At 40.0% G+C, this 27,844-nt stretch overlaps 1 protein-coding gene across 2 annotated transcripts in view; it reads right to left on the minus strand.

The window, feature by feature from the left end:
- Window positions 1-26,312, minus strand: part of DCC (DCC netrin 1 receptor) — a 1,210,743-nt gene extending 1,184,431 nt beyond the window's left edge. For both annotated transcript variants that reach the window (XM_028837901.2, XM_028837898.2), the window contains exon 1: window positions 25,581-26,312. In XM_028837901.2, coding sequence (XP_028693734.2) covers window positions 25,581-25,671 — 91 coding nt within the window. In that variant the 5' untranslated portion in view covers window positions 25,672-26,312. The remainder of the gene's footprint in view (window positions 1-25,580) is intronic.
- Between the last annotated feature and the right edge of the window lie 1,532 nt (window positions 26,313-27,844).

Below are 27,844 nucleotides of genomic sequence, written 5' to 3' on the forward strand. Positions count from 1 at the left end.
CCACCCAGCATAAGTAATATCTGACTACAGTGGAGAAGGAGGACTTAGTTGCAACCCAATTTAGCATCCCATTGCTGCATCCCTCCTCCCCACTCAGCTTTGCTCAGTAATCTTTCCTTCATGGCAATACTCTCCCCTCGTACCTCAGACCATAAACCCCACCCAAGCAATTGGTGTTAGTACTCCCAAGATTCCCATTGTTGGATGTGTTAAGATAGAGAAAAAGAGAATTCCTTTTTCCAGAGATATTAGAACAATTTTAATTCAATTTTAATTCCTTTAATAAGTAATCATGGTTAGTTGTTTATCTTTTTCATTAAATAGTAATCAATGATCATGTCTGTTGCGCACTACTATATCTCCCTTGCCTCCATAGTTGATAAATGAGAGCATTAGTTAATGAAATACAAAAACGAGAAAAGTCTTATGGTCAATCACTGCTGCGAAGGATAACACTAACCCTTGACATTTGCAAAGCACTCCTCTTCCAAACATTCAATCATTAAACATCATCATCTCATTAATCTTCTCAAGATCAGAGTAAGGAAGATGACAAGGAGACAAGTTTAAACATACCATATGATAGTGAAGAAACCTCTAGATATTTTCCAACTCAATCTATTTTCTTTTCTTTTTTTTTTTTTTTTTTTTTTTTTTGAGGCGGAGTCTTCACTCTGTCGCCCAGGCTGGAGTGCAGTGGCACCATCTCGGCTCACTGCAAGCTCCGCCTCCCAGGTTCGCGCCATTCTCCTGCCTCAGCCTCCCGAGTAGCTGGGACTACAGGCGCCCGCCACCGCGCCCGGCTAATTTTTTGTATTTTAGTAGAGACGGGGTTTCACCGTGTTAGCCAGGGTGGTCTCGATCTCCTGACCTCGTGATCCGCCCGCCTCGGCCTCCCAAAGTGCAGGGATTACAGGCGTGAGCCACCGTGCCCGGCCAACTCAATCTATTTTCAAACACATCCTTCTATGTTTTTTTTTTGTTTTTTTTTTTTTTTGGTCTCATAAAATGTACTGTGTTCAGCCAAAAGCATGGCATTAGTAAATGTGATTTATTTCTTTTAAACTTTATTCATCTTTAGAGTTTTCTGGTGTGACAAAAAAGGCATAAGTCCCCCAACATAAGTCTCTGAAGAGAAAATAAAGTGGGAGCAGTAGGTGAAAAGGATCACCCAAAACACTTATTCAGTCTCATGACCAAGGACTGTTTTGCTCATCAAAGACAATGGTCACTGACTTTACCATGCCACCTCCTCACTGTCTCTAAGCCTGCCCTTCCTGGCCCACTTCCACTCATACTAAGAAGGGCAAAACCAGGATCAATGAGTAAGCAACAGGTGAGAAGAGTAGAACATAAAGTTCAAGAATAATTAATCCAAAAATAATTTAAGGCAGAGGCATAATAAGGCCGTGGAACCTGCCCTTGGAGGTATTAAGGAGGAAGCTAGAAGATCTTTCAGAGGACTGTTATGTAATAAATGTTTTCCTCACCAGAAGATGAATCTAGCAGATTTCTAAGTTCCCTCCCAACTACTCTTACAAAACTTTTATCTTTTAATTGCATTCAGAATAGATGGCTAAGGTTTTTTGAGTTATGCCAGTATATGCAATATAATTTATTTGCTATTAAGAATAAACACGTGCAATGTTTATCAAAATTTTAACAGTAATTAACTTTGAGTCATGTAACAATGAGTGATTTATATTTTTTTTTATATACCTGTTTAAATGCTTTCTTCATTGAACATATTTACTTTGGTAAATAAGATAATAAAAGTTTTAAAAATCTTTATAGGAATCATAGAACCAATCATCACATAATACACAATTTATTCTATGAACATTTCTCAGGTCACAAAGACATTTAGTGTTGTCTCTACAGAACAGAGTAAAAAAAGATGCATAGTATTTAAATGTCAAACATATTTAAGCATCAGTGTGGTGGAGACTCCTGACTTCGCCTTCTTTTGGAGCTGCAGTTTTCACTGATGGCCATGAGAGGGTGACTCAAGGAACACCAACCTGCTTAGGCATCAGTCTCAGGGAGCCAGAGAAGCACAGAAGGCACCTGGGCCATGGGCACCATGTTGTGCAGTGTAGATGGCAGACTAAAGAGCTAAAGGGTGTCAGGGTGTCCCAGGACTGGGTGAGAGTATATCTGGCCCTCCAAAGTCACTAAGAAAAAAGCCAATGTTGATATCTTAGCACTTTTAGGAGCTGATTGGCATAGTTACTCACCAATCAAAATGGAGGAAGCAGGGCATATTGGGAGACCCTGAACAGCAAATATTTACCAACCAGTGAGTAAGTATGTTAATATTTCAGCAATTTGAACATCCATAATGCTTCCTGTTGGCTGAACACTGAAAATGGCTTAAATATATATTTTTTAATTGACCAGTAGAGCCTAGTTCTCCTTTTGAGACTTGTGCCCTTCCTTATGAGCTATAACATCCCCTGCTCTCAAACTTTCTGAGAACTGCATCTTTGCCTGACATATATCCCCACTGATAAAGCCTTCTGAGTCAAAGAAGACATGGCCAGAAGCAAAGAGCAAGAGAGGTGTCATGTCTAAGACACAACTAATGTGAATCTCTTAGGGGAAGGAAGTGTGCTATATTCTTTATCAGCTACATGATATGTGAGAAAAGAGAAATGAGGGATTCTGAAGGGTGACCTCGTGAACCTGATTGGCACTTCCATGTTCTCATATCAAAATATAAGAGCACTAGAAATAGAAACAGAACCAATCAATTACATAATTTCATTAATTAGTCTGAGCTGAACCTGGTCTGAATACAGACTTCTTGATGAGCTGAGTCTCCTATGTGATGGAAAACCAACAAAGTATATTCCTAGAAAGGTGTTTATAGTCTGGATGCAGTGGCTCAGGTCTGTATAGGGAAGGGAAGGGAAGGGAAGGGAAGGGAAGGGGAGGGGAGGGGAGGGGAGGGGAGGGGGAAGGAAAAGAAAGAAAGAAAGGAAGGAAGGAAGGAAGGAAGGAAGGAAGGAAGGAAGGAAGGAAGGAAGGAAGGAAGGAAGGAAGATGGATGTTTATAATGCAGCCCAAGTAAGTAAATGCTCTTTAGGTTTATGGCAGGAGGAGGGGAGTGGGGCGGGGGGGCTAAAAGAAAAAAGAGAAGTTTTGTTTGATTCTGCTCCCACTCTCAACCTGCCTATAGGGAGATGATTCAGCTTTTCTTCTTCAATATTTACGATTCCAAAGTTCTATTTTTAAAGGTTCCTCTGATATTCTTGGTTTGAGGAGTTAATAACCCAAAACAGAAACTCAATCATAGATTTTAGAAGCTAAGGGAAAAAAATAAAACTATAGGCTACAAGATAAAATCTATTATAGCGTTCAAATTTTATAACCCTCCCTTATCTTCACCTTAAGAACTGATGAAAGATTACTTGATGCAAATTGGACAGGTCCTACACTTATCTCTGATCTTTTTGTTTCTAACTGGGCCACCAACCACTGCTGGTGGTCATAGGGCATAAAGAGATAGATATATGAGGTCTTGGCATAAATTCAAGAAAGAAGTTGACTGTTTATCAAGTAAGTCCTATGACTTCCCAGCTCCAGGTGGGGGACATAACCGTCAAATCTGGATCTGTGGAAAGCACAAATGGTTGGATAAATGGAGCTAACATACCTGATAACCATCATTCACTCATTCATGGGAATGACCAGATGTCTGGAAACAGGACTGCCATCCTTGAAGAAAGGAGCTCAGGGACTGGTCTTTTCCTTCAAGCAACTCATGGTTCATTTGGTGTATATGAATTAGCAAAATAACATCAAGCCATGCATAATTAACAACCAGTTACTCGAATAGAACACACAATTATTCCAATCAATGTGGTCTTTAGTGCCTTGGGACTTCAGAGGTATGGATGAGAATGTGTGCCATGACCTAAACGTAGAGAATAGACGTGATCCAGCCCTTGGACAGTTATTCTGGTCTTGACACTGTTTAATGAGCACAACACTCACACCTTTGGAGGAAATTTAGAAGCCATGTGAATGAGCTGTGGTGATACTGGTTCCTTCCCTGCACATCATTGCTAATTCATGAGTAACTCACAGCTCTTAGAATATGGTAGCAATTTGAGTAGGAAACATGCTATTACTAGAATGATATGTCTCAAACTTTGACTTGCATACCCATCACCTGGGGATCTTGTTAAAATGTAGATTTGAATTCAGCAAATTTTGGACGAAGCCTGAGTTTCTGCATTTCTAATATGCTGTCATGTGATATGGAGGTTGGCTGGCCCACAGTTGCACTTTAGAGGCAAGGTTCAAGAGAGCAGTTGAACATTTTGGAGGTATTGGAACTAATGTTTTTAGAAGACAGGCGTGCCTAGCACGTGCCTCTCGTGAAACGTGATCTGTTTTATAGAGACCATTTTCATCTTAATTATGTCTTGTTGTCTAAATAACAAAGCAAGTATTTGAGGGTTTTTTCCCACGATATTCCTTTTTACTGATTTGGTAGAAAGAAAACACAACTCAGTATCTTAATGCAATGAAAAAATAAACATTAACTTTCCACAAATTTCACAGTAATTGTGCGGCAGGTAGAGAAAGAGACAAAAAAGACTGAACAAAACAAATAAATTGTGGTTTACTATGAAGTGATGGGATTATGGAACAATTTCCTTTTCAAACTCACACATTTATGTAATATTTGAATATTTATAATAAGCATATATGTCTTTTTAGGTAGAAATTATAACAAAGATAAGGATAGAAATATATATTAAAGTTTGAGAAGGCCAGGTTTTTGTCTCAACGTGACTGTCAGCTTTATCACCCTGAAAGCATCACTTGGTGCTGCTGTGACCTCATGTGAGACAAATTAGGCAACTTAGCATACTCTAAAACTGGTAAGTAATAGGATAGAATAGATGAGTTTAAAACTGGAAGTTTGAGGATTAGTTGACTTTTACTGTGCATTCATAGATGGGTCCACTTACACACCTCCAATCATGAGCAAAAACAATGCATTCTTACTAGCAGTCCCAAACTGGTCCTTTTCTTTCCAATAGTTGCCAAACAATAAAACGATTCAAGAACTAAACATTTGTATCCAATTTCACTTTTGGCTTAGTTAAGCAAAATTGTCCTCCTCAGAAAAGACTTTCACTGTTTTTAAAACAAGTTTCTTTGCTGAAATGGCTCTTTTCATAAAATCACACAACAGTTTCTGATATTTTTAAATGATGCACCATCTCTTTAAGAGAAAATTGGGTTATTGATTAATTGATTATATGCTGCTTACAAATGCCAACTTAAGCACAAGTAAGGAGACACTATTGAATGTTCATAACTCAAAGCCTGCAAGACCATGCTACATGGTTGCATTATTACCGTCTCCTATTTTAATGAAGACATAGCACAGCACTTTGTTGGCCTAATTTACACAATACATCAAAACTATGCGAAATTCCCTTATACTACAATGGGAGAGAAATTGCAGCACATATGTGAATCACAGAGTTCAGTTGGCTTGTTAAGGTAAGGTATTAGCATTCTAAAGCTGTATTTGGAATGTTAGTCTTTTATAAGGTGGCAGTGGATTTCTTCTTCAGAGGAAATTAAAGTGCACGAAGCTGTCTTGTAACTTGTTAGTGAAAACTGTGACATTTGAAAATGATTAACAGAAAATTGAATTTTTATTTATATACTCAATAATCTAGAAGTGTCTAAATAATAAATGGTTCACAGAAAAAGATCCCTCATTTAGAGAGGAGAATAACAATAACAAAAATAAAACAACATTGCAGGGGTTAATGTGACTTGCAAAAAAAATAAAAAGCTATAGTGTAATAATTACCCACAATAATAAAAATAACAACAATAGTGTAATAGCTACAACATCTATTTATCTAGGAATTATAGCATAGACTTAATTAAGGACATGTGCTATGGAGCAGGATTTAAATCATAAGTTTGCAATTTACTAGCATGGAGGCACGGAAAACATTGGCCAACTTTTTGGTGTCTCACTTTTCCTATCTGTAAAAGGACACAATATTAGTTCCTCTCTCACTGTTTAACTGTGAGGAAAAAATAATATGGGAACATACAGCAGTTTGAACTGAGTATTGCCTGTGACTGAAACCGCACTACAGTGTTTTAAAATCAAACAGAGGTTTACTTTGTAGCATAACAAGAAGTCTAGAAAGAAACAACCCCAAGATAGATAGCCACCCCAAGGAAGTCACCATGGACTCAAGCTTCTCCTCATTTCCTTCTTATTGTTCATAATAGATGATGTAACACAGGATGACTACTTCAATTTCAGGCACCATTCCTACTTTCCAGAGAAAGAAGGAAACAACAAGGAGGAAGGGGGTGGTGATTAGGACAGGAGAGTAAGCTTACTCTGAAATCCCCAGGAGTGTCCTGATTACCATGCCAATCACCAGAACTTGTCACCTGACTATCCTAGCTGCAAGGGAGTCTGATAAATCAAGTCTTTGAGCTGGCACATTGCTACTTAAAATGGGATATTCTTCTGTATTAAATACAGAAATGGGTGGGCAATAAATATTTCATAAGCAATATCTACCATATCACTTCAAACCATACAATTTCACAAATATTAGCCATTATTATTATTCTACATTTTTGTACCACATGTGTACCTCAATTCCAATGAAACAGACTAGGGTGTATATTCTAAAAATGTAGACATCTCTCTGCAGTAACTCATTTATGTAGGGGAGATTTAAATACTACTTAAGGAAGAAGTTCCACTGGTGGCTTGGAGACAGAAAGGCTAAAGACAGGGAATAGGAAATGCAACAACTGTCCCCAGATCAGCCCTTTTCCTACTGAATCTAAGTCGTATGGAGAGAAAAGTTACAGACCCTAGTTAAATGAATTGTTGTCATGGAGGATTTTATAAAACAGAAGACACAAGCAGTATGATAGAGTTTAACAGGGAGAGAATCAGCGTTGGGACACTCTTGTCAGTAGACTTAGTAATGATGCTTGGGCACTGGAAATGTTCTAGAGCACTGATGCTGCAGCAGCAATCTACCAGAGGAGAAGGATGGCTGGCAGGAGGCAAGAGACAGTGGCTGCCTGGAGACATGAAAGCCAGCAAGCATACCAGACTTCCAGACATGTGAAGGTGCCTAGCAGAAGATAACTGGTTTATGACATAGCTCTTAGGACTCCTAGAAACATGTAAGGAAAGCATTGCAGGATGCCAAAGACCAGTTTTAGAGGGTAGATAGTATCAGTAACAATGAGGAGTAATTTTGGTTATGTTCATGTTGATTTATATAGCCGGGCTAATAGAACACCAGTAGAGTCATGCTAGTGCTCACTGCCTGTTGAGCAGTGGTGATATGGTAAATATGGTACTATGGTAAATAATTTACATGACTTTTCTGAAATGATTTTATAAGTACTCTCTGAATTAAGTGTTGTTTTCGTACTTTACAGATGAAGAAACAAAGGCACAAAAGAGGTGGAATATCTTGTCCTTGTTCTCTCAATTAGAAAGTTGTAGGCCTGGGATCTAAACCCAAGTTCAACTGAGTCCAGATCATCCCCTAAGCTCAAAGACTATCTCAATAAGTAGAGAGCCATTATTAATTTTTAGGGACAATGCACAGCCAAGTGGTTTTCAAGTGAAATGTATATAAGAATCACCTAGAGAGCTTGTTAAAAGTGCTGTTTCCTATCCCCTCATTGTCCATCCAGGGACTCTGATTCTGGAGGTATGAGGCAAAGCCAGCATATTTGTATTTTAAAACACCCACAAGTGGTGTTGATGTGATCACACTTTGAGAAACATGCAGGGATACTAAGGGTTACTGAAACATCGTCTGTAATTCTCAGAATAACCATACAAGAGTGCCATTCTGATCCTTAAAGAGAAAAACACAAGTTTAGTGGAATCAGTGCTCTGCTTGGTGTCCCACTCTTATCAAACATGAGAGTACTTTTTACAGTTAAACTTTTTTTTTTAGAGCTGTTTTAGATTGACAGATACATGGTGAAGAGTGTACAAAGTTCTGATTTACCCCACACCAAGTTTCCGCATTATTAACAATTTACACTAACATGGCACATTTATAAAAATCAGTGAATCAATATTGATACATTATTATTAACTAATGTCCATACTTTAGAATGTATTTCATTTTTTCCTGAAGTCCTTTTTCTGCTCCTGGATCCTACCAAGGATAACACATCACAGTTTGTCCTAAGCCTCCTTAGTATCCTCTTCTGACAGTTTCACACACTTTCTTTAATTTTGAAGACTTAGATCATTTTGAGGAATACGGTCAGGTGTTTGTAGAATCTCAAACGGGGTTTGTCTATTCTTTTTCTCATTGTAAGACTGGGGTTACGGATTTGGAAAAGGAAGATCACAGAAGTAAAATGCCATCCTCATCACATCATATCAGGGGGTACATGCTATCAACATGACTTATCACTACTGCTGCTGATGACCTTGATCACCTGGTTGAGGTAGTATTTGCCAGATTTTTTTTTTTTTTGAGAGGGAGTCTCGCTCTATTGCCCAGGCTGGAGTGCAATGGTGCGATCTCGGCTTACTGCAAGCTCTGCCTCACGAGTTCACACCATTCTCCTGCCTCAGCCTCCCAAGTAGCTGGGACTACAGGCACCCGCCACCACGCCCAGCTAATTTTTTATTTTTGTATTTTTAGTAGAGACGGGGTTTCACCGTGTTAGCCAGGATGGTCTCGATCTCCTGACCTCATGATCTGCCTACCTCGGCTGATTTTTCTACTGTAGTTAACTTCCTCCCCTCCCCCTTATATACTGTACTCTTCGGAAGGAAGTCACTAAGCACAGTCCACACTTAAAAGAATATGGGTTGTACTCTATCCACTCTTTGAGAGTGGAATATATATATTTGGAATTCTTCTGCATAGGGGATTTATCTAAGTCTCTTCCCTTTATTTATTCAATTATTTATTTATATCAGTATGTACTCATGGATATTTATTTTATATTTTGGGTTATAATAGGAAACTAGTTGACTGATTTTCTTGCTCAAATTGTTGCAGCTTTGACCATTGAGAGCTCTTTCAGTTAGGTTCTGTGTCCCTTTGACATACTCTATCGTTGTGGGTTTTTCATTTTTTTCAAGAATTTCTTCCTTTCTGGCACTCCAAGATGCTCCAGCCTTATCTTGTATATTTTCTGCATAAGTCCCAGAAGCAGCTATTTCCCTGAGGAGCTCTGGTTTCTTTTATCGGAGAATGGTATTAGAAATCAAGATCTGAGTGTTAGGTGGCATTTTTTAGTACATGCATTTTAGGGGAACAAAAGAATGGAATTTCCTGCTTTTGGAAAGTGTCCAATATGTACTGGTGAGTACAAGGGTTAAGCCAGATTCGGAAGCAGTGGCTCACACCTATAATCCCAGCACTTTGGGAGGCTGAGGTGGACATTTCACCTGACATCAGGAGTTCAAGACCAGCCTGGCCAATATGGCGAAACCCTGTCTCTACTAAAAATACAAAAAATTAGCCAGATGTGGTGGGAGGTGCCTGTAATCCCAGCTACTCAGGAGGCTGAGGCAGGAGAATTGCTTGAACCCAGGAGGCAGAGGTTGTAGTGAGCTAAAATCACATCACTGCACTCCAGCCTCGGTGACAGAGTGAGACTCTGACTCAAAAAAAAAAAAAAAAAAAAAAGATTTAGGTTTTCCATCCAGAACAGGTAACTTCTGTGTGATCTTAAACAAATAACTGGCCACAAGTCTCATAACCTCACAAAAAACCCATATGAGATAAATTAGCCATTTTGTCCTCTTAATAGAGGTATTGAGAGATGAATATAGATAAAAGATTCAAAAGCCATTGGAAGACAGAAAGTCTCAGATAAGCATGGAACAATATAATAATTTGTCAATTATTAATTATCATAACCTCATATGACTGTGTACTTTGGAAGAAAGAACAAAAGAAGAGCTATTTAAGTTGCAAATTTTGAGCTGAGCTACCTGCCCTTTGGCTGCAAAATGTACAGAAGATCTTTGATGAACTAGCTAATACCCTTTATGCATTAGTAATACAGGGTTTTGGCATCCTGAACCAAAGTTTTCTATACATTTTGAAGCTGGGCTGAAAGAAAAAAAGATGAAAACATTAATTTCCAGCACAGACTTATTTCAGTAGTGCAGGAGCCTAAATATGCTTTCTCAGCTACTAGATTTCCAAGTTCAAAATGCAGTGTGTGATGGCATCTGTCCTTCCCTGAGCTTCTGAGAGCTCCTTAAAACTATTAGGAAAAGCCCTACAGGTAAAGCCTCTTTATTTTAAAATTACATTATGTATGCCACCAAAGTTACTTCTCAGATGATCTTGTCACATCTCTCTTCCTTTTTCTCCTAGCCTTATCATAAATCTGCTTGAGAAAAGGCTAGTGACCAGGGAAGTCATTGCTGGTGAAGAGATCTGCTGCCTGGGCTGAGCAGCCCTCTGCAGTAAAGTACCACCATCATTTCTTTTTCTTTTTTGTCTTCCAAAGCCTGAACATGTAAAGAACAGTGTCCACATAGGGTCAGGTCTTCCAATTACCCTACCTATCAAACTAAATCCCTCTGCATTCTGGAAGGCTTTCTGATCATGTTTTATTTCCCTCCTCTAACTGCACCTCTCACTCATTTGGTTCTTAATAATACAATAATACATTGCCTTGCGATTCTGCTCATCTTTTTTTTTTTCTTACATATTTAAACTGCCTAGGTCTTATTCCTCCAACCACTTTGTTAACTAACAACAACAGAGGCAGTGTGTTTATATGCTGTTTAAATACACCATAGGAGCTAACAAATATATCAAACATTACCTTTAAAAACATCTGTTGAATGAACAAATAAAAATAGAAACAGTTTAGTGCTCGATATGTGCCAAAGACTGTGACAATCCTTGAGTGTAATGTTTTTCAAAAATGTCATCCATTCAGCAATGGCTTTCCAAATTTTACAAATGAGGACGCTGAATCTTAGCGAGAGTCATACAGCTAAATCTTGGTAGAGCTAAGATTTGCACCCACGTGTGCATAATAATGTTTCATGGAACTTGTTCTTAGATTTGTGATTTAGAGACTCACCTAGCTTCTCTGGGCCCCCGAGTCCTCATCAGTAGAAAAGGGTCTTCTCAAACACCTGCTGAGGTCCTTTTCTGCCTGATTAGTGCTTTGAAACACAAGAAATTTTGTCCTTTTCATTCTATGTGCTTTTTAAAAATCTCCATCATCTTGTCTTGACTTCTACTGACTTCTACAAAAATAACACTTTAATGCTTTGACTCACCCAAGTCTTCAGGAATGGTTCTCTGAAGGCAAACACAGAGTCTATCCCTGGGATTATTATGTAGGAAATAATTATTCACCTACTTTATCTTGTTCCATTTTCATATATGCGAGTTGACAAATGCCCTATATGCATTTGTAACAGGGCTTAAAGAGATAGCAAATTCTATAGACTTTATACATTTACATTTTGCTATTTCCAGAATTTCCTCAATTTTGAATTTCTCACAAGTACTCTGAAATGCTGCCAATAAAATTATTAATAATGGCATGTAAAGGAAAAATCAGGCAAAAGAAGGGGAGAGAAAAAAAGAAAACAGAATAAACCTCTTGGTAAGTAAAAACTGAGTAACCCTGAAATTTATAATATGCTGAACTGAACTTTGTGAAGCTCATGCAGAAAGAAACTTCAGATTTCATGCAAATTTGAGAATAATCATTGTATAAAAATCAATTTGGTAATGAGTATTTATTGAATAATTAATATGTATTCAGCACTGTACTAGACACAGTGGAACACAGAAGTACTAGACATGACTTCTCCAATAAATACATTATCCTATTATGTCCAAAAGATAACCTGATTCAAAAATGAGTTCTCTGACAGTGCTTTGACCAAGGAGTTGGTTAAAAAAAACCTTTGGTTTTGGACATCAAGTTTGACTTTGCCAAAAGATTAGAGAGTAAGATCTCCATGACCTAGATATCATGGCTAATATACAAGTTGCTTCTAAACCTCCAATCAGATACTCATCTTTCCTGGACTATTAGAACATCCCCTCATAATAGGTCTTGCTACCGTTCTCTAATTGTTTCCTCATAGGGCTAACAGTGTGTTATCTAAAATGCCATTTCCCTGCTGAAAATCTTTCAGGGTTCTTTCTACTCCCCTCCCCATGACAGGTACCAAATTAGGGGTGACAAACCATTCCAGTTTACCTGAGGCTGTCCTACTGTTAGCACTGAAAGTCCTTCTTCCTGTAAAACTCCTCAGTCCCAGGCACATGAGAATGATCCGTCACTCAATCACTACTTCAGTAACTAAGTCCAGAGCAATGACGCTTTCTCTTTCTCCTATTACTTGCTGTATGTCCCACTCTCTCTGCCTAGGATTTTGTTCTCTCTCTTTCCTTAATTTTGTCTTAAAGATTTATTAAATTATCTTTCCTAAGCTATAGTGTATAAAATGCATGTTTCGCTGAGAGGCAGTTCACCCCCCCTATAAATAGAATTTTACTCTAGGCAGGGAGAGAAAACAGCAGCCTTACATAACCTTTCACAAAAGCCCTACTCATTTACTACCAGGACCAGAGAAGGGCCTACAGTTCACGAGCTAAGCAGAAACCTCTCTTCCCAGGAGGAACACTAGTGATTTTCATTCAAATTGATCCAATCTACGCAGCTGAGCCCCCACGTTCTCTTCTTGTAGACTCTGATTTGGAGCACGCCAGTTAAAGCTGTTCTCTCTGCCAGGCAGTGGAGAGCAAAAGCTTCAAAACCCTCAACTGAGCTTTCTGCCTGTAAAGCTTTACTCTTCTTCAAAAACCTCTGTTACACCCCTTCTCCTCTGCTGCAGAGGCTCAGGCAAACGAGCACTTGGTCTGTTTCATGCCCTGAAGACCATTCCCAATCAAAAGGAAAAGTTCAGTATGGGGTCACCCCCATCAGGGTCTCACTTTGAGCATGTGTGTGCTCTCAGCATCAGACTTGAGACACAGAGGAAAGAGGGAGGAGGAGGGCCCAGGGCCTCAATATCCCTTTCAAGTGTCTTTCTTTTTCCCTGGGTCTGAGCATTTTTAAGGAGGAAAGAGAGTTGAAGGAGGGAAAAATATAGAATGAAAACCAGCAGACCATTGTAAAATGTACCTTCTTGAGTATTGACGAGAAAAGAAGGGAAAAGGCAGATGGAACACACAAAGAGCATTTTCAAGGGCTTGTAATCTCAAGGAAAATGAAATGTGTCATGGTCTCCATGAAATATATTAGCCACTAAACCACAAACAAGAAGACTCTTTGATGTTGGCATAGTTTGCCATTATAAGACAACTCCTGAAGCCAAAGCATGCCACAGATGTTTCAAGCTAAGACTAAACTAGTGTAGTAGGGGCAGTTTCCCATTGACTAGATGATTACTTACAATTGTGAAGAATAGAGGCAAGGATCACCTCCCTATCTGACTCTTTCAATCATCCAAGGCAGTGTTCCTCAGTCATTTTGGATTCTAATTGAGCATGTCTGGGTGTGGCCTGAGGTTTTTGCATTTCTTATAGGCTCCCAGGTGATACAAATGCCTTGATTCCTGGACTGCACACTTTGAGTAGAAAGACCCTAGGACACTGATTCTCAAACATGACTGCATGTTGAAATCACCATCGGAGATTTTAGAATACTTGTGCCTGGGCCCCATCTCCAAGACTCTAAATTAATTGGTATGAAGAAGGGCTGGGCATTGACACAGAATTAAGATGAGAGCCACTCCTCCCCAGAGAAGACCCTCAGGATCAATTATATCTAGTACTACACATTAACCAAGCAAGTATTAGCTTCTAGGTGCACCTGCTGAGTAGATGATGGGTCTGTAGAAAATGGACATGGTCAACCAGGGAAGAGTTAATAGGGGAGGATGCTTTGGATGGAGAATCCACAGGAAGTGTGTTATAGGCTGTCAAGTTTGATCAGTATTGCACTGTATCAGATCTAACTTAGCTGGACCTATGAGCCTCTAAATCAAGCAAAGTCATGGGACCAGGGCCCACTAAACCATGACATGATTGATTTCAAAATTGCCATTGGAGTCTGACTATCTTAATTTATTTTTAAGTCTTTAAAATCACAACAATAAAATTGAGGTGGGTTCTAGAATGACTGGCCTGTGCCTGTGAAATTTTCTATTTGTAAGGATTATCTCAGAATAAATGTAGCCCATACTAACATAATATTAACAATAGCTAGCATTTATGAAATACTTATTATAAGTCAGGCATTGGAATAGATATTTTATATAGCTAATTACTGGAGTAATTTTTATCTCCAATTTAGAGTTGGGAAGCAGAGGTTGATTTTGTGTCCATTTTACAGGTGGGAAAGTTGAGGTCCAGTGAGTTTAAGGATCTCAATCAAACCCAATAGCTGGGATGCTTTTTCCCCTAGGCTATGCCTCCTCTTATCAAGACCAAAGACCACAGGACTGTGTAGCAACAATCTTTGCAACATCCAGTGGCAGATGGTAGGTTGATTCAAGTGGTACAGTAGTTCAAGGCCTGGTGACATGGAAAGGTTGCAAGCTCAATGACTTCTAAACGAGCTGTAACTGAAAGCAAAGAGAATACTCATTCACATTTTTAAGAAATAATAATGGGGACAAAATGCATAGAAAAGGATCATATCAAGAAAATAATCTGTAACAATTCCAAAAAATTTAGGTTCAGTTTTTCTTTTTTGTTTACTAAACACATTTAGGCACACATTTTGAAGGAGGCCACAGGAACAAGAAATGTCCATGGCAATTCTATTTTTATAGAAAAGGTGAAGTTTTGTTTCCCTCTGTTCAGTGATAGCTTTCAAAGGAGAAATGACTTATTACCAAGTTAAATGATAATTACTTCGACTTTTCTAGCTCTCTACACTTTTCAAACTCCCTCTCTCAGTTGCATACGTATGTCCGTAACACCTCATAAGGTATCTCTAAACATATAGGACAGATAGGTTCATAAATTCACATCTAATAGAAAAATCAAGGAAAAGGTGGCCTATGTAGTTTGCTGAAATTTTTGAATCATTGTACTGAGATTAGGAAAGATCCTTGATAAGAACTCATTTGAATTTATTCAATCATTATCTACAAAGTACAAGTAGCTACTACTGGAGAGAGATAATCCCAAAGTTTTCTCCAGTCTTAGCTAAACGATTTTTATGTTTAGCTCTCGTGGCCCTGGGTACACCTATCTTGGAATTCACGACCTTTCCTCTCACCGTGGGGCCTTTGCGCTCACTTTTGAAAATCTGATATTCTCTCCTTTGCCCCTCTCAAACATCCCCTTCTTAATTCATTCTTCAGGTGTAAACTCAGTCACACTTTCTCATGGAAGCTGTCTTTGATCTACTGTCTGAGACCCTCCCCTACAGTATTTTCTTTCTTAAAGCCTTATCTCATTTGGAATTGTAGGTTTGTTAATATATGTATTTGATTAGCATGTTTATCTCACTGGGCTCTAAGCTCCATTACCACCTTAACACAACACCTGGAACATTCAAGAAAAATGGGAAGAAAGAGTCATGAAAGTCTGGGGATGTTTTCATAGCAACAGGCTACCAGATCTGTAGGCAAAACCGTAATATCCTCATTCTTACCATACCAATACTTTGGTTTAAACATGATTGACAACTCTTTAAGCTCCCTTGCCTTTTTTTTGGTCCAATCAATCTAAGGATACAAGGATGAATGAATTGACTCTGTCAGTCAATCTGGCTAATTTATATTAATATATTATGAGTTTTTAAAAATTTATATTTAAGTTCTGGAATACATGTGCAGAAAGTGCAGATTTGTTACATAGGTATACATGTGCCATGGTGCTTTGCTGCACCCATCAACCTGTCATTTATTTCTCCTAATGCTATCCCTCCCCTAGCCCCCCACCCCCTGATAGGCCCCGGTGTGTGATGATGTTCCCCTCCTTGTGTCCCTGCATTCTCACTGTTCAACTCCCACTTATGAGTGAGAACATGCGGTGTTTGGTTTTCTGTTCCTCTGTTAGTTTGCTGAGATGATGGTTTCCAGCTTCATCCATGTCCTTGCAAAGGCTAGTTCAACATACACAAATCAATAAACGTAATCCATCACATAAACAGAACCAATGACAAGAACCACATGAAAAGCAGAACTGTTTGTGTCCCTTTTTAGTGAGTACTTTGTTCTGCCTTGTATCCTACCTACCTCTGTGTGTGCCTGCCACCTTCACTGAAGGAAAAGCCCCTGCAGGGCAGAAACACATCTAAACCTTTTATTCATCTCTTTGTAACCCTTGATAAAGGCTCAGTAACTACTATATTATCTTCAATGAATACTTGGTCTTATTTGGTCCTTATAATATCTCAATGATTTTATCAGGCATGGATAGTTCTACCTGAAAACTGATAACACAAATTTTGAGAGACCATGTGTGTGTCTATGGCTGTACAATAAGCTAAAGATGATGTTGAATTTATATTTTATAATGTATGACTTGGGAGAGCGTACTTAGAAGAGCACATTAGAGTTAGGCCCCTTGATTACAAGAAAGATATAAACAAACTAGAGGGAGTTAAAGTAAGAAGACTAAACATGATTAAGCTTCTGGAGAGGTATGAGGAAAAATCAAATGAACTAAATATTTATAGTCTGGTTAAGTAAAGACCAAATAGGGAGGCAAGAGTGATTTATAGCTCGAATTATTTAACACATTTCAGCCCAGAAGAGGCAGTGTCACTGAAAGGGGTAAGCAGGAATCAAAAGCCAGATGACAAGAGTGATGGGAAGAACATTTAGAACAGGACTATCTCAGATGAATTGTAAAATAAATTTTTAACAGCAAGACTGATATGCTGCTGAAAACTTCCCCAAGGGAAACAGTCACCAAACTATCCCTGGAGATGCCTCAAACCAGAGAAAATAACCAGAAATTGTCCTGCAGGGAACAGCTCTGCCCAGACATTAAACATGAAAGGAAAAGCTTTGCAGATTTTTCTCTCTAATTTATATTCTTCTGGGATCCCATGAGGCTGAAAAAAGATGCAGGAACAATGGATTGAGGACTCTGGGTGCAGAGGGTTTGCTTAGATGTCTCAGCCTTGGCTTACATCTCTAATGAGTCTGCACAGAAGGCAATACACTATAGAGGCCTCTGCAAGTACATCTGAGGCTTTATTTCATTCAGGGGTCTTCATTAGCCTGTCCCATGGGAGCAGGCGAAACAATTATAAACTCAAACAAAAATTGGGGTGGGGGCTGGTGCACAAAGCACATGTGTGTGTTTGAAACCCACAGTCATATATGCCATAAATGTAACAATGATATTGGGCCTACGTATTTTACCATGTTGGAAATATACCCAAATTCAAATGATCATATTAAGATTTTTAACTCAGATTTGGTATCTACCATTGCTACTCTGTGATTCAGTTATCCTTTAGTTCCATTATATTCAGGGGATTCATAATGGAATGAGCCTCAAATTAAGCCTGGCATCCCAGCATCCTGCTTCCCTGTAAATGATTCTCTATAAAGACACAATAAGCAGGATAAGGCAGGATACTAACATGGCAGGACTTGCTCTGGGTAATCAATAATGTTACAGTGACTAAGAATCTCTTTTCAACTCAAAATCAGTGTACATTTTGGGAAGGTGCTTAAATAAAGCCTGGGCCAGAGTCAACATGGTATAGTATCAGGTGACAACTTCCTGAGCATTAGACTACTGATAACATCTGTGCCTAAAAGCAAAGGGTTGCTTAGTGGAAGAAACAGAATAACTACCAATAATATTAATGTCTAAAAGCAAATGGTTGCTCAGTTGAAGAAACAGAATCATAGAACTGTCTTGCTGAAATCACAGATAGCTAACAAATTAATGGAAAAAATGTTCAGACTTATAAGCAATCAGGGGAATGCAAATTAAACCCACAATGAGAAGTTACCAGATGAGGGCAAATTAAGCATAGAAAATACCAAGTGTTGACAGAGGCATGAAGCAAAGAGGCTTTCATCTGCCCCTGGTGGGGATTTCAATAACTGCAGCATGTGTTTGCCTCCTGGAAGTAAAGATATCCTTCTATGACTCAGCAATTCCACTCCTAGGTATGCACCTTAAACATGGTGGCAAATTTGTGGTGGTGGACCTGCACCAGAATGTTCTTGCCAACTTTACTAGCAATAGCAAAAAACTGAATTTCAAAATCCATCAACAGTAGATTAAATAAGCTATGGTTAATTAATATCATGAAGTATTATACACCAGAGAAAGTGACTGAAATACAGCAATATGAATCCACATAGATGAAACTCAAATACTTAACGTTCAGCAAAAATGTAAGTCAGAGAATATATACATTATATTTATTTTATTACTATTAAGAACAGCCAAAGTAAAGTAACATGTTAAAGATGTATACATATGTGGAAAAACTGTACAAAAGGTAAGGGATTAATACAAAAATCAGAAAACTGCTAGTGGGTACATGGGTATTTGTTATTATTACATTATTATTATTGTTATCACTTTCATGAATTGTATTATTAATTATACCAAACACTATATATATAGTACAGTTCATAATTTAAATAAATTATATAATGTTGAAACTAATAATGTAACTAGAATTGATCTAGTCCACATTCTCATTTAATAAGGAAAAATACGTTGTACAAAGTACAAATGACATCCAAATTAATATCAGATGCTACAGAATCATTAGTTAAAACTAATTAGATATTCCTCTAATGAAGGATTCAATTGCTGTTTTCTAATCTCCTCTCCTACTTTAAACACAACCCCAACAAAATTTAGTTCCCTATGTCTTAGCATCAAAACTAAAAGAGAGAACTGCTTTGAGGAAGTTTTATACAGGGAGGAGTTTCAGCTGAACACAAGATGGAGACAAAATATATTTTATACCCAGAGATGAGACTCAACAAGAGTAATAGTTCATGGTCAATTGATGGGAAAAATAAACAGTTCTGTATGATGCAATGCCTTCAAAAATTATCCCTATAAAATCACATAATACTATAATGAAGTCATAGTGATGTATTGTATCTATTAAGAACAGGTTAAATTATGTTCTACATACTTTTAAAGAGGCAGCTAAGTGAGTGGAGAAATATTTCTAAAAGACTATAGAAAAATAAGTAACATCTTAAAATGGTGTGATTTGAGTTAAAAACATTTATATTAACTGCATAACTCCTTTTTTCTCTCATAAAAATGTAAACGCAGATGTAAGAACATTATAGATGGTCTAGAATAATGTTGTTTTGACAAGCTCTCTTATCAGGACACAACTCACTAACCAGTTGGTATTTTCATCAGATCACATCCTAAAGATTCAGTTAATTCAGTGGAACATGTTTGTCCTAGATACTCTTAGGAGTAACCTTCAGGCAAGAACCAATATTTAAAAGATGAACCAGGAAGAAATCTCCAAATTGCAATAAATACTCCTGTTAAGTTTCATCATAATAACCACAAATGGTCTTAAAGGGGCTTCCTCCCTGGAGGGCAATGGTGAAATGAATGAGCAAGATAAAAGTCAAAAAATTTGGATCAGTGAAATTAAGCTAAAGTATATCATGAAGTAGAAGTAGATCATAGGCACTGGGCTCATGGAATTTACTAGAAAAGAGAAACATTCCTACACAAGTCATGCCATAAGAATCACCTTAAAAATATGATCAATAAATATGGAATGATTTGTGTGTTTCCTACTTGAACTTTTCCCCCCAAGAAATGAAAGCTACGAATAATATGGTTGTTTGGAACTATTAATAAAACAGCAATATGCACTGGTATTGCCACTGGCAAAATCCCATCGATATTGAAAAAGAAGGCATATTCAATCTTACGCATTATTATGTATTTCTAAACCACATCATTGGGACAAAGCTCAGGTATTTCTCAACTACCAAAGAAAACACTTTTATTTAGTAGTTGAATTAAACGGGTTTAGTTGTTAAACCTCAGGCTAAAATTTGTCAAATAACTTTGGAGCACTACAATAATTTTGATCATCAGTCAGCCACCCTGTATTTCTCCATGTTAGTATGGTGTTAAACCAGAGAAACATAAGATAAGGAATTAACATTCTGGAATGAGAGAAAGAAAGTGTGGTACTAAATTGTGTTTCGTTTACCTGAGTGCTGCAATTATAAAGGTGCATAATAATTTACATTTTAGTTTTTGCTATTACTTATTTGGTGTATGCAACTTGTAATTCTATCTTGCACATTTTTTATTGGCCTGCAGGGAAAATAATCTGGATTGCTCATCCTTTCTTCTTGACAAGTTTAACTTTGGCTTTCCTTGAGATCTTGTTTTGAAGAACAATATCTTAAATACATTGGGTCAGTGCCATGCTACTGATACTATGATACTACGGTACTACTAAGAAATGTTTTTTAATCTGAAAAGTAGTAACTTTGAAAAATGTTAAAGTTCTATTATTCCAACCTGGTAACACCATTTTGAGAAAAAATAGCATAACTAGGTTGGCATAACCTATTATCTTGTAGAGCTCACTCCTGTGTCTTCTTAAAGATTGTGAGCACTAGAACTTCAATAATATTGGCCGAGAGGCCACAGGTTAGAGTCTCTTAAGAAAACAACACTATTTAGCTGTATTTAAAGTACAGTTTAACTCTCCACCAAAAGCAGCATGCATGAACACTTAAAAATTTATTTTTAAGGCAAATCTCCGTGACCTTGCAAAGTGTAACACAGCATGTTAAACATGGTGCCTGTGGGTCCCAGCCTTGGTTTCAGAGTGAGAAAGGCTTTCTTGGGCTGCATCAAGAGAGGCAGTATTGATGCCACCCCTCTTAGAAATGAGAGTTTCGATTCCTTAGAAACAAGCTGGAAAGAAGCAAGCAGCCCACAGCAGGCTGCCAAAAAATTCACTGGACATTGTGTTGATATTTAATTGAGTGTCTATCAATCATGAGTCAGTGAGATTCCAAGCTATGATTCCTTAAGACATAACTGTTGTGACAACTCGTGAAACTCTTAAATTTTCCTCCAGAGCATTATAAGGAAGGAATGGAAAAAGAGGGGGGAAAAGGCTTGATGTTTACATTTTATGAATTGTAAATGTGCATAGTATTTGCTATTCCTCCTTAAGGAGTACAGTACTTTTCCAGAACCAAGTGACTTTTTATCTTTATTTAATTAATGAAGTAATTTCGCGGGTTTATGACATTATTCTATGGCCTCAGGCAAAGCTTAGATTTCTTGAAATTTATGTGTATAGTTCATCTAAGAGATTATCATCTCAGGTAGATTAATCCTTCAAAAATGTACAGCTGGGTAACAAATACCAAAACAGAGCAATGTGTTCCCAATTTGGTGCAAATTTCTGATAGCAGTGTGGGCCGGAAACTTCCTATGGAAAGTAGGAAGATCTGTAATCAGGCAAGAACTCATTCTCCAGTGAAATCACAAGGGCCCTTATGTGATTAGAGCTATCATAATTCACACCAAAGTCATATATTTGAAGGAGAAGGTATGAGGGGGTGGAAATCCTTCTTCTTCTTTGTGTGTGGATGTGGACATTGAATATTAATTTTAAAGAAATACCCTAAAACAACTACATTCTTTTTGAATAGAGTTGTCTTTACTGGTAGAATCAAGAAGAAAAAGTTTCATATGCAAAGTTTAGGATGGCAAATTCTCCAAAGATAGTAAGAACACTTACTTTAAAATGTAATCTTAGGGCACAGTCTCCCATGCCAAGAAATATTCTGTTCAGAAACTTCAGCACTGCTTTTAAACATGCGGCACCAGGTAAAGTGTTTTGTCTGGAAGTCAAAATTTAAATCAGGGCTCATTTCCAAATGGCAGTGATCATACTAGATGACCCTACTACGTGCAGCAGCAAACATTCCAGGAGCATATCATATGCATTTGAAGAATCCCAGACCGTTAGATTTATGAAACTGGAAGTGAGAAACATTTCCTCTCATTAAAGATGCTTTTGAGATAACGGAGTTGCTGGAATTCCTTTAGAAGATGCAGTATCACAACTTCCCTCTCTAAAAACGGGTAAAAATATCCCCACCTCCCCACCAAAAAAATCACCTCCCCATACATCTTGTCAAGCATCCCATTGGTTTAGAAAACCATACTACAGCTTGCAACTACCCTGTACTCCAGGAGAAACTTTCAGCAGAGCTTCATTCAGGAATTTAGATAGGATTAAAGCTCTTCCTCTTCAATGAAAACAATAAAGAAGTTTGCTGACAGGTTAACTTGCCAGAGAATAAATTTAAGTCATATACACTGAGAAGTTATAAATCTCTTCCCAGAAAAAAAATGCCTATCAGCATCTTAAGCCAGGCTAGCTTTTAAGAGCATTAAAGCAAAGGCACTAAGCCTAATATATTCACATATAACATATATGGTGGCCGTTTCACATGCTTTATAACTCAGAGGGCAGCTGCTGCTGTGTGGGGAAGTGGACACTGACAGGTCACTGGTGATTTATACTGCGGCACTCAAAGAGGAGTGGACGGCCAGCCTACCCGGAGCCCTCAGGCTCTGCCGTACTCCCGCCACTCAAAAGCAAACCCACATGGGGGCATCTGATCTGCTTTGGTTGGGGGAATGAGAAGAAGTCGCCTAGGGAGAGCGACCAGCCTCATTTTAGCATATCCAGACTACATTAAACACTCACAGATTTTTTTCAATGCAATGGAACCCAAACATGGATGAAGAATTAATTAATATGTATACCTCATTTTTCACTCATTAACATCCAACACCTAAAATTGTTATCTTACCTGAGATCCCCTGAGACTTTATATGGTTCCTGCAACCGTGGCTCATGTCAAGTATATAAGGAGATGAAATCTTACAGAAGTAAACTAAAAAGTCACCATCCTCCTTCCCCAACATCAAGTCCTCACTCTCCACTGACACTGTTCAGGGCTGTCCTTTGTTAAATCATCACAGTTTCATACAAATCTACAGTAGCTTCAGACTTTACCTAGAAAGTGAGAAAAGGCCCAGTGCTATTGTGATAGTCTCCATAATCCTTTGTTACCAATCAATAAAGTCTTTAAAACACCCTGCTGAATGGGAATCTCATTGCCAGTAAACTAGACACTTGGCCTTATTAAGGGCACCTCCTACTGGTCCTTTTATAGAGTGAACTATGCTTTCTTATTGTAAGTTTCCTGCCATGTTCCTAAATGGGGGAAATTATTACTAAGAGAAAGAAGTGATACTCAGATTAATGAGCAAAGGCCAGAGTGATGTGAATCGGCAATATCATAAAAGTGCACCATCCACTTTCCTGCGAACTGCGCAAACTGCATCACAACTCACTTGCAAATAACAGATACGGATTTAGAAGTGTAGATAAGTTTAAAGATTTAGATCCATTAGCCTATCCACCAACATAACCCATGTGTATGTGTGTGTGTGTATCCCTTCTTTACATCTGCTTTTTCAAGCATAGATCTGTCTGTTGAGGAGGAAATTAAAATTAAACATGGCCCTGACTCTCTGGACAAGAAACATAAACAAGTGAAAAGAGAATAATTAATTTAGACATTCATAAAACGTACATAAATTTATCTCTATTAATCTACCCCCACCTTATGCCAGACAAAAGTCACTTGAGAAATAGCTTTAAACTACTGTCGTGTAATTGACATCATTGTTCATTTTTGTACAGCTTGCTTCATGCAGTGCATTCAGCTAGCACCTTTCAGGCCAGCAGTCCTGCTGTTAGGCAGACTTGCTACCCAGTGAGGGATGCCCCTTGAACTTCCCCTTTCCCGTGGGCAAACTGCCATAGAAAGCCCAAGTCAATCTTCTGGGCAGAAGGAGGATCCTCCTCGCAGCAGCCTCTATCATTTTAGGGTCTCGAGGAGGGAATTTAAAACGGATATCTATTCATTACTGCGGAGATACACTCCCGCCCCCCCCCCCCCACGCCCACCTTTCGCGAGAGTAATTGTTGAGGACAAAGCTCCGGGAGAGAAGAGCCGGGGGGAGGAGGGGACCGGCCCGAGAGCTGAGAGGGAGGGAGGGAGCATCAGCGGCTGAGCGCGTGGATGCGGGTACGCGCTCATCACACGAGCGCGCGTACACACACACACACACACACACACACACACACACACACACACCCCTCCTGCCTGCTCTCTCTGTCTCGGGCCAAAGGAGGATGAGGAGCTGAGTCCGAATGCAAGCGCAGATTCCTGCCTGCGTGCGGCCGCGCCAGGCTTTGGGGAGCCTCGGGCTGCCTCGGCGCTTGACTGAATCCTTCGCGACCGTGAGAGGCGCATTTTCCACTCGCGTTCGCAACCCTTGGCCATGCAGCACTTAGCAGAGACTAGAAAGCCGGAGCTGCGGGCTCCGGGGAGCTTAGGGGCTTGGCCGCGATTTCTGTGCCATTCCCTATTAATTTCCCAGGCACGAACTGGGGAGCTCCTACTCAACGCCCGGTCTCTGCCTGAGCCTCTTTTTCCTTTGGATTTGGAAAAAGGTCGTTTCCGAAGGGATCTGAATGCTCAGCCAGCCGCTCTCCTCTCCTTTGCCAGGCCCGCTCCCTGTACCCCAGTGCCCATCGACACTTGTGGTGAGGTCCCGCAAAACAAGTGGATCTTATCAGAAGTCATTTGGCTCTTTTCTATTCTTTTGGCCGTCGAAGCCGCCAGCTCCGTATTCGGAGATTACAGCAGCCCTGATCAGCCTTCAGGTCCCTCTTTCTCCTGCTCTAGCCCAATCCAATCCCCAAACAGTTTTGCCATTTTTAATTAGAAACTGAGCTTGGCAAGTGCCAGGGCCAGGGGGCCGGTTCTCTGGAATATCAATCATTTGGAGTTTGGAGGTGTCCTGGAGCTATATGGAGACTCAGCTTGCAAACTACATTCACCGTTAAAAAATAAAACAAAATTAAACACGCCCTCCTCCTTGGCAACTCTGTGCCTCCTTCAGTACCGGGATCCCCTCCTTGGAAGTACCACAACAAATTAGCTGTCCCTTTCCCGATTCTCAATCACCAAGTCCAAAAATCCAAACCAAAAGGAGATGTATTCACACACCAACGACTCAGCCCCACCATCTACATTCTGCGCAGACTTCCTCAAAGCCCCTGCACGTCCTTCTCGCCTGCCCCTGTTGCCCCAATCCTCCCCACTTGGTAGGTTTCTGAGGCTTTAAGGATACAACCCAGTTCCTTTCAAGGATATCCCCACCACCTGCCCCAGCCCGCCGGCTCTCCAAACCAACGCAAGTATTTGCAGAAGCAAAAATGCGTGAAGCATCGGATTTTAAAACAGCGAAGGGGTGCCCCTAGCACCCAGCCCCACCATCATCCGCTCCCAGGGAAGAAAATAACACTTCTATCTTTTATCATCGGTGAGGAAATTGGGGGGGGGGGGCAGCGCAAGCGCCAAATCTCTTGCTATCCCCCACCCCAATTCTACTACTCGCCAAATGAGATGAGAAGGGAAGTGGGGTACGGAAGGGGGTGCGACGAGAAGAAAGGAAAGAACCACTTACCGGTTACTTGAAGATGCGCGCTGAGCAAGGAAGCTCCGAAGAGTACAAAAGCCAGCTTGGGTACCCAAACACATCCAAGACTATTCTCCATATTTCAGCCAACACCTTCGGGGCCAGGGGTCGTGGGCAGCGACAGCACTCACACACATGCACTCACACACGCATGCACACATGCACACACACGCGCCGAGCCCCTTCGGCTTCCTCCTCCTCCTCCTCGTCCTCTTCCTCCACCTCTTTCTCCACCTCCCCTGTGCCTCTGCTGCCTTCGAAGCCTTTTTCCTTGTCCACTGACAGAATCAGCAGCAAAAGCAGGCAGCAAAAAGTTCCATTCGGTCCAAGAGATCCCGAGCCCCGGTAAAACCTTGGAAAACTAACTCAAGGAAACGGAGGGAGCCAGAGGAGGGAAGACAGCTCTCTGAGGGTCTCGCAAGTCATCAATAAACCACATCCAGGAGGGACCAAGAGGAGATGGAAGGCAATCCTGTGGCCGGGCTGTGCATTAAAAGGTTGAGGCTGGTTCCATGTCGTCTGTTGGGTAAAGTTGAAGAGACAATTCCGCGCGAGAGCTGGAGATGCTGCTGGTTTTTCTTCCAAGAGCCGAGGGGACCGAGGGAGGAGAGGCGGGGTGGGGGGACTGCGGGGTGGAGCGCTCTCACTTGTTACTGGGGTGTCCGCCAGTGGTGTGCGAGCTGAGAGTTGGAACCGTACTACACATTGATCCGGAGAAGTGGAGGGCTGGAAGGGAAAATGTGGAGACCGGAGGGAAAGGAACTGGATCAGGCAAAGATTCCACGGGAAGGGGGTGGGGGCACAGAGACTATGGCTTAGGGAAAAAAGAGCGGACGCAGGAGGCTTCCAGCAGCTGCATTTGCCTGGTCTACGTATCAATGCGCAGGGATGCCCTCTGTGGGCAAAGCGTGGGAAGTCACTTTTGTCAATGGAGCCTGCGAACATCCTGAGCGTCTGGAGGTTTTGCAGCGACTGTGTTTGACACTCAGCCTTCAGGAAATTATTTGTATTTGACTGTAAAACCTAGGCGGGTGTTTAAGGCGGAGCAGATGGCCAAGATGTTTAGTTCCTTCTCTGCCCTTGGCATGATTTAAAATATAATTTTTCATTTGGAAAGGATCACCTGACCCAACTCCCTTCTAAGACGGGTGGAAAATCGAGATCCTGAAACACACAGCGGACAAAGGCCAGAAGTTATTTCCTGACATAATAGCTAGGGGCCTTCTTTTGTAGGACGTTTCATGTCGTCTGTGTTCTCTCTTCTCTCTTGTTTTCTTTAACATATTTAAAAGCACTTTTCATGTTCTAGGTGTTCTGTTGGCTCCCACGAAATAGTTGGGACATCTAGTGAAACTCAGTCTCTATCCTCAAGGGGTTTGTGATCCGTTGGGAGAGAAGCTAAATGGATAATTATAAAGTATGGTGACAAATATGATGGTTCACGTCATGGAGGGGGTGCTCTGGGAGAACAAGAAAGACATTTCTTCAGTCCCTGGCACATAAAGTGAAGCAACCATGCACAGGCGTGCGCACACACACACACACACACACACACACACACACACAGCAGGAAACTTAGGAAGGTTGAACAGTAAAGCCCTTTCAGGAAACTGTTTAAGCTGAGTTCCTTTGTGTAACTTGTCTCTGCTGCAGGACCTCAAGCTCCTTTGAGAGGAGAGAGGTTGTATGCCACCCATCTTTGCACTCCTCACAGGTGCTAGCATAGAACTTGGAATTCTGCACATGTTGATACGTTTTTGCTGAATAAGTGAACTTACAAACCAATGAATTTGGCCGGGAAGGATAATGAATAGAAATGTCATTCTAGTAAAAGTACTGTCGTTTAAGGAGATGTTCAGCGGCGGGTTCAGACCATTCCTCACTAGATTGTTCCCCACCTATTCTTGTTACCCTCCCATGCTCCCCAGGCTGTGAGCAGAGAGAATGTGAATATCTATTTAAGAAGACAGGCATGGGGGAAAGCATGAAAAATACAGGATAAAATCATCATCAGGGAAACTCCTATGATGCTGGAACTAGACAACAGTGTTTTAGATCCCTAGTCATGCCCATTCCTTCCTGTCTCAGAAAAGTTAAAATATGAAGTGCCTGTGATCACTAAAGCAAAACCTTCAAAGTAGCTTACATGGATGGGTTCTTTAGAGTGGGATAAAACTCTTTGGTTACCCCCAAATTTCTTGAAACACTCAAAACTTCCATTAGCTGAGGTGAAGCCTCTGGTGGTTCAGGAC

Source organism: Macaca mulatta, chromosome 18 (assembly GCF_049350105.2).
Source record: "Macaca mulatta isolate MMU2019108-1 chromosome 18, T2T-MMU8v2.0, whole genome shotgun sequence".
Lineage (NCBI taxonomy): Eukaryota > Metazoa > Chordata > Mammalia > Primates > Cercopithecidae > Macaca > Macaca mulatta.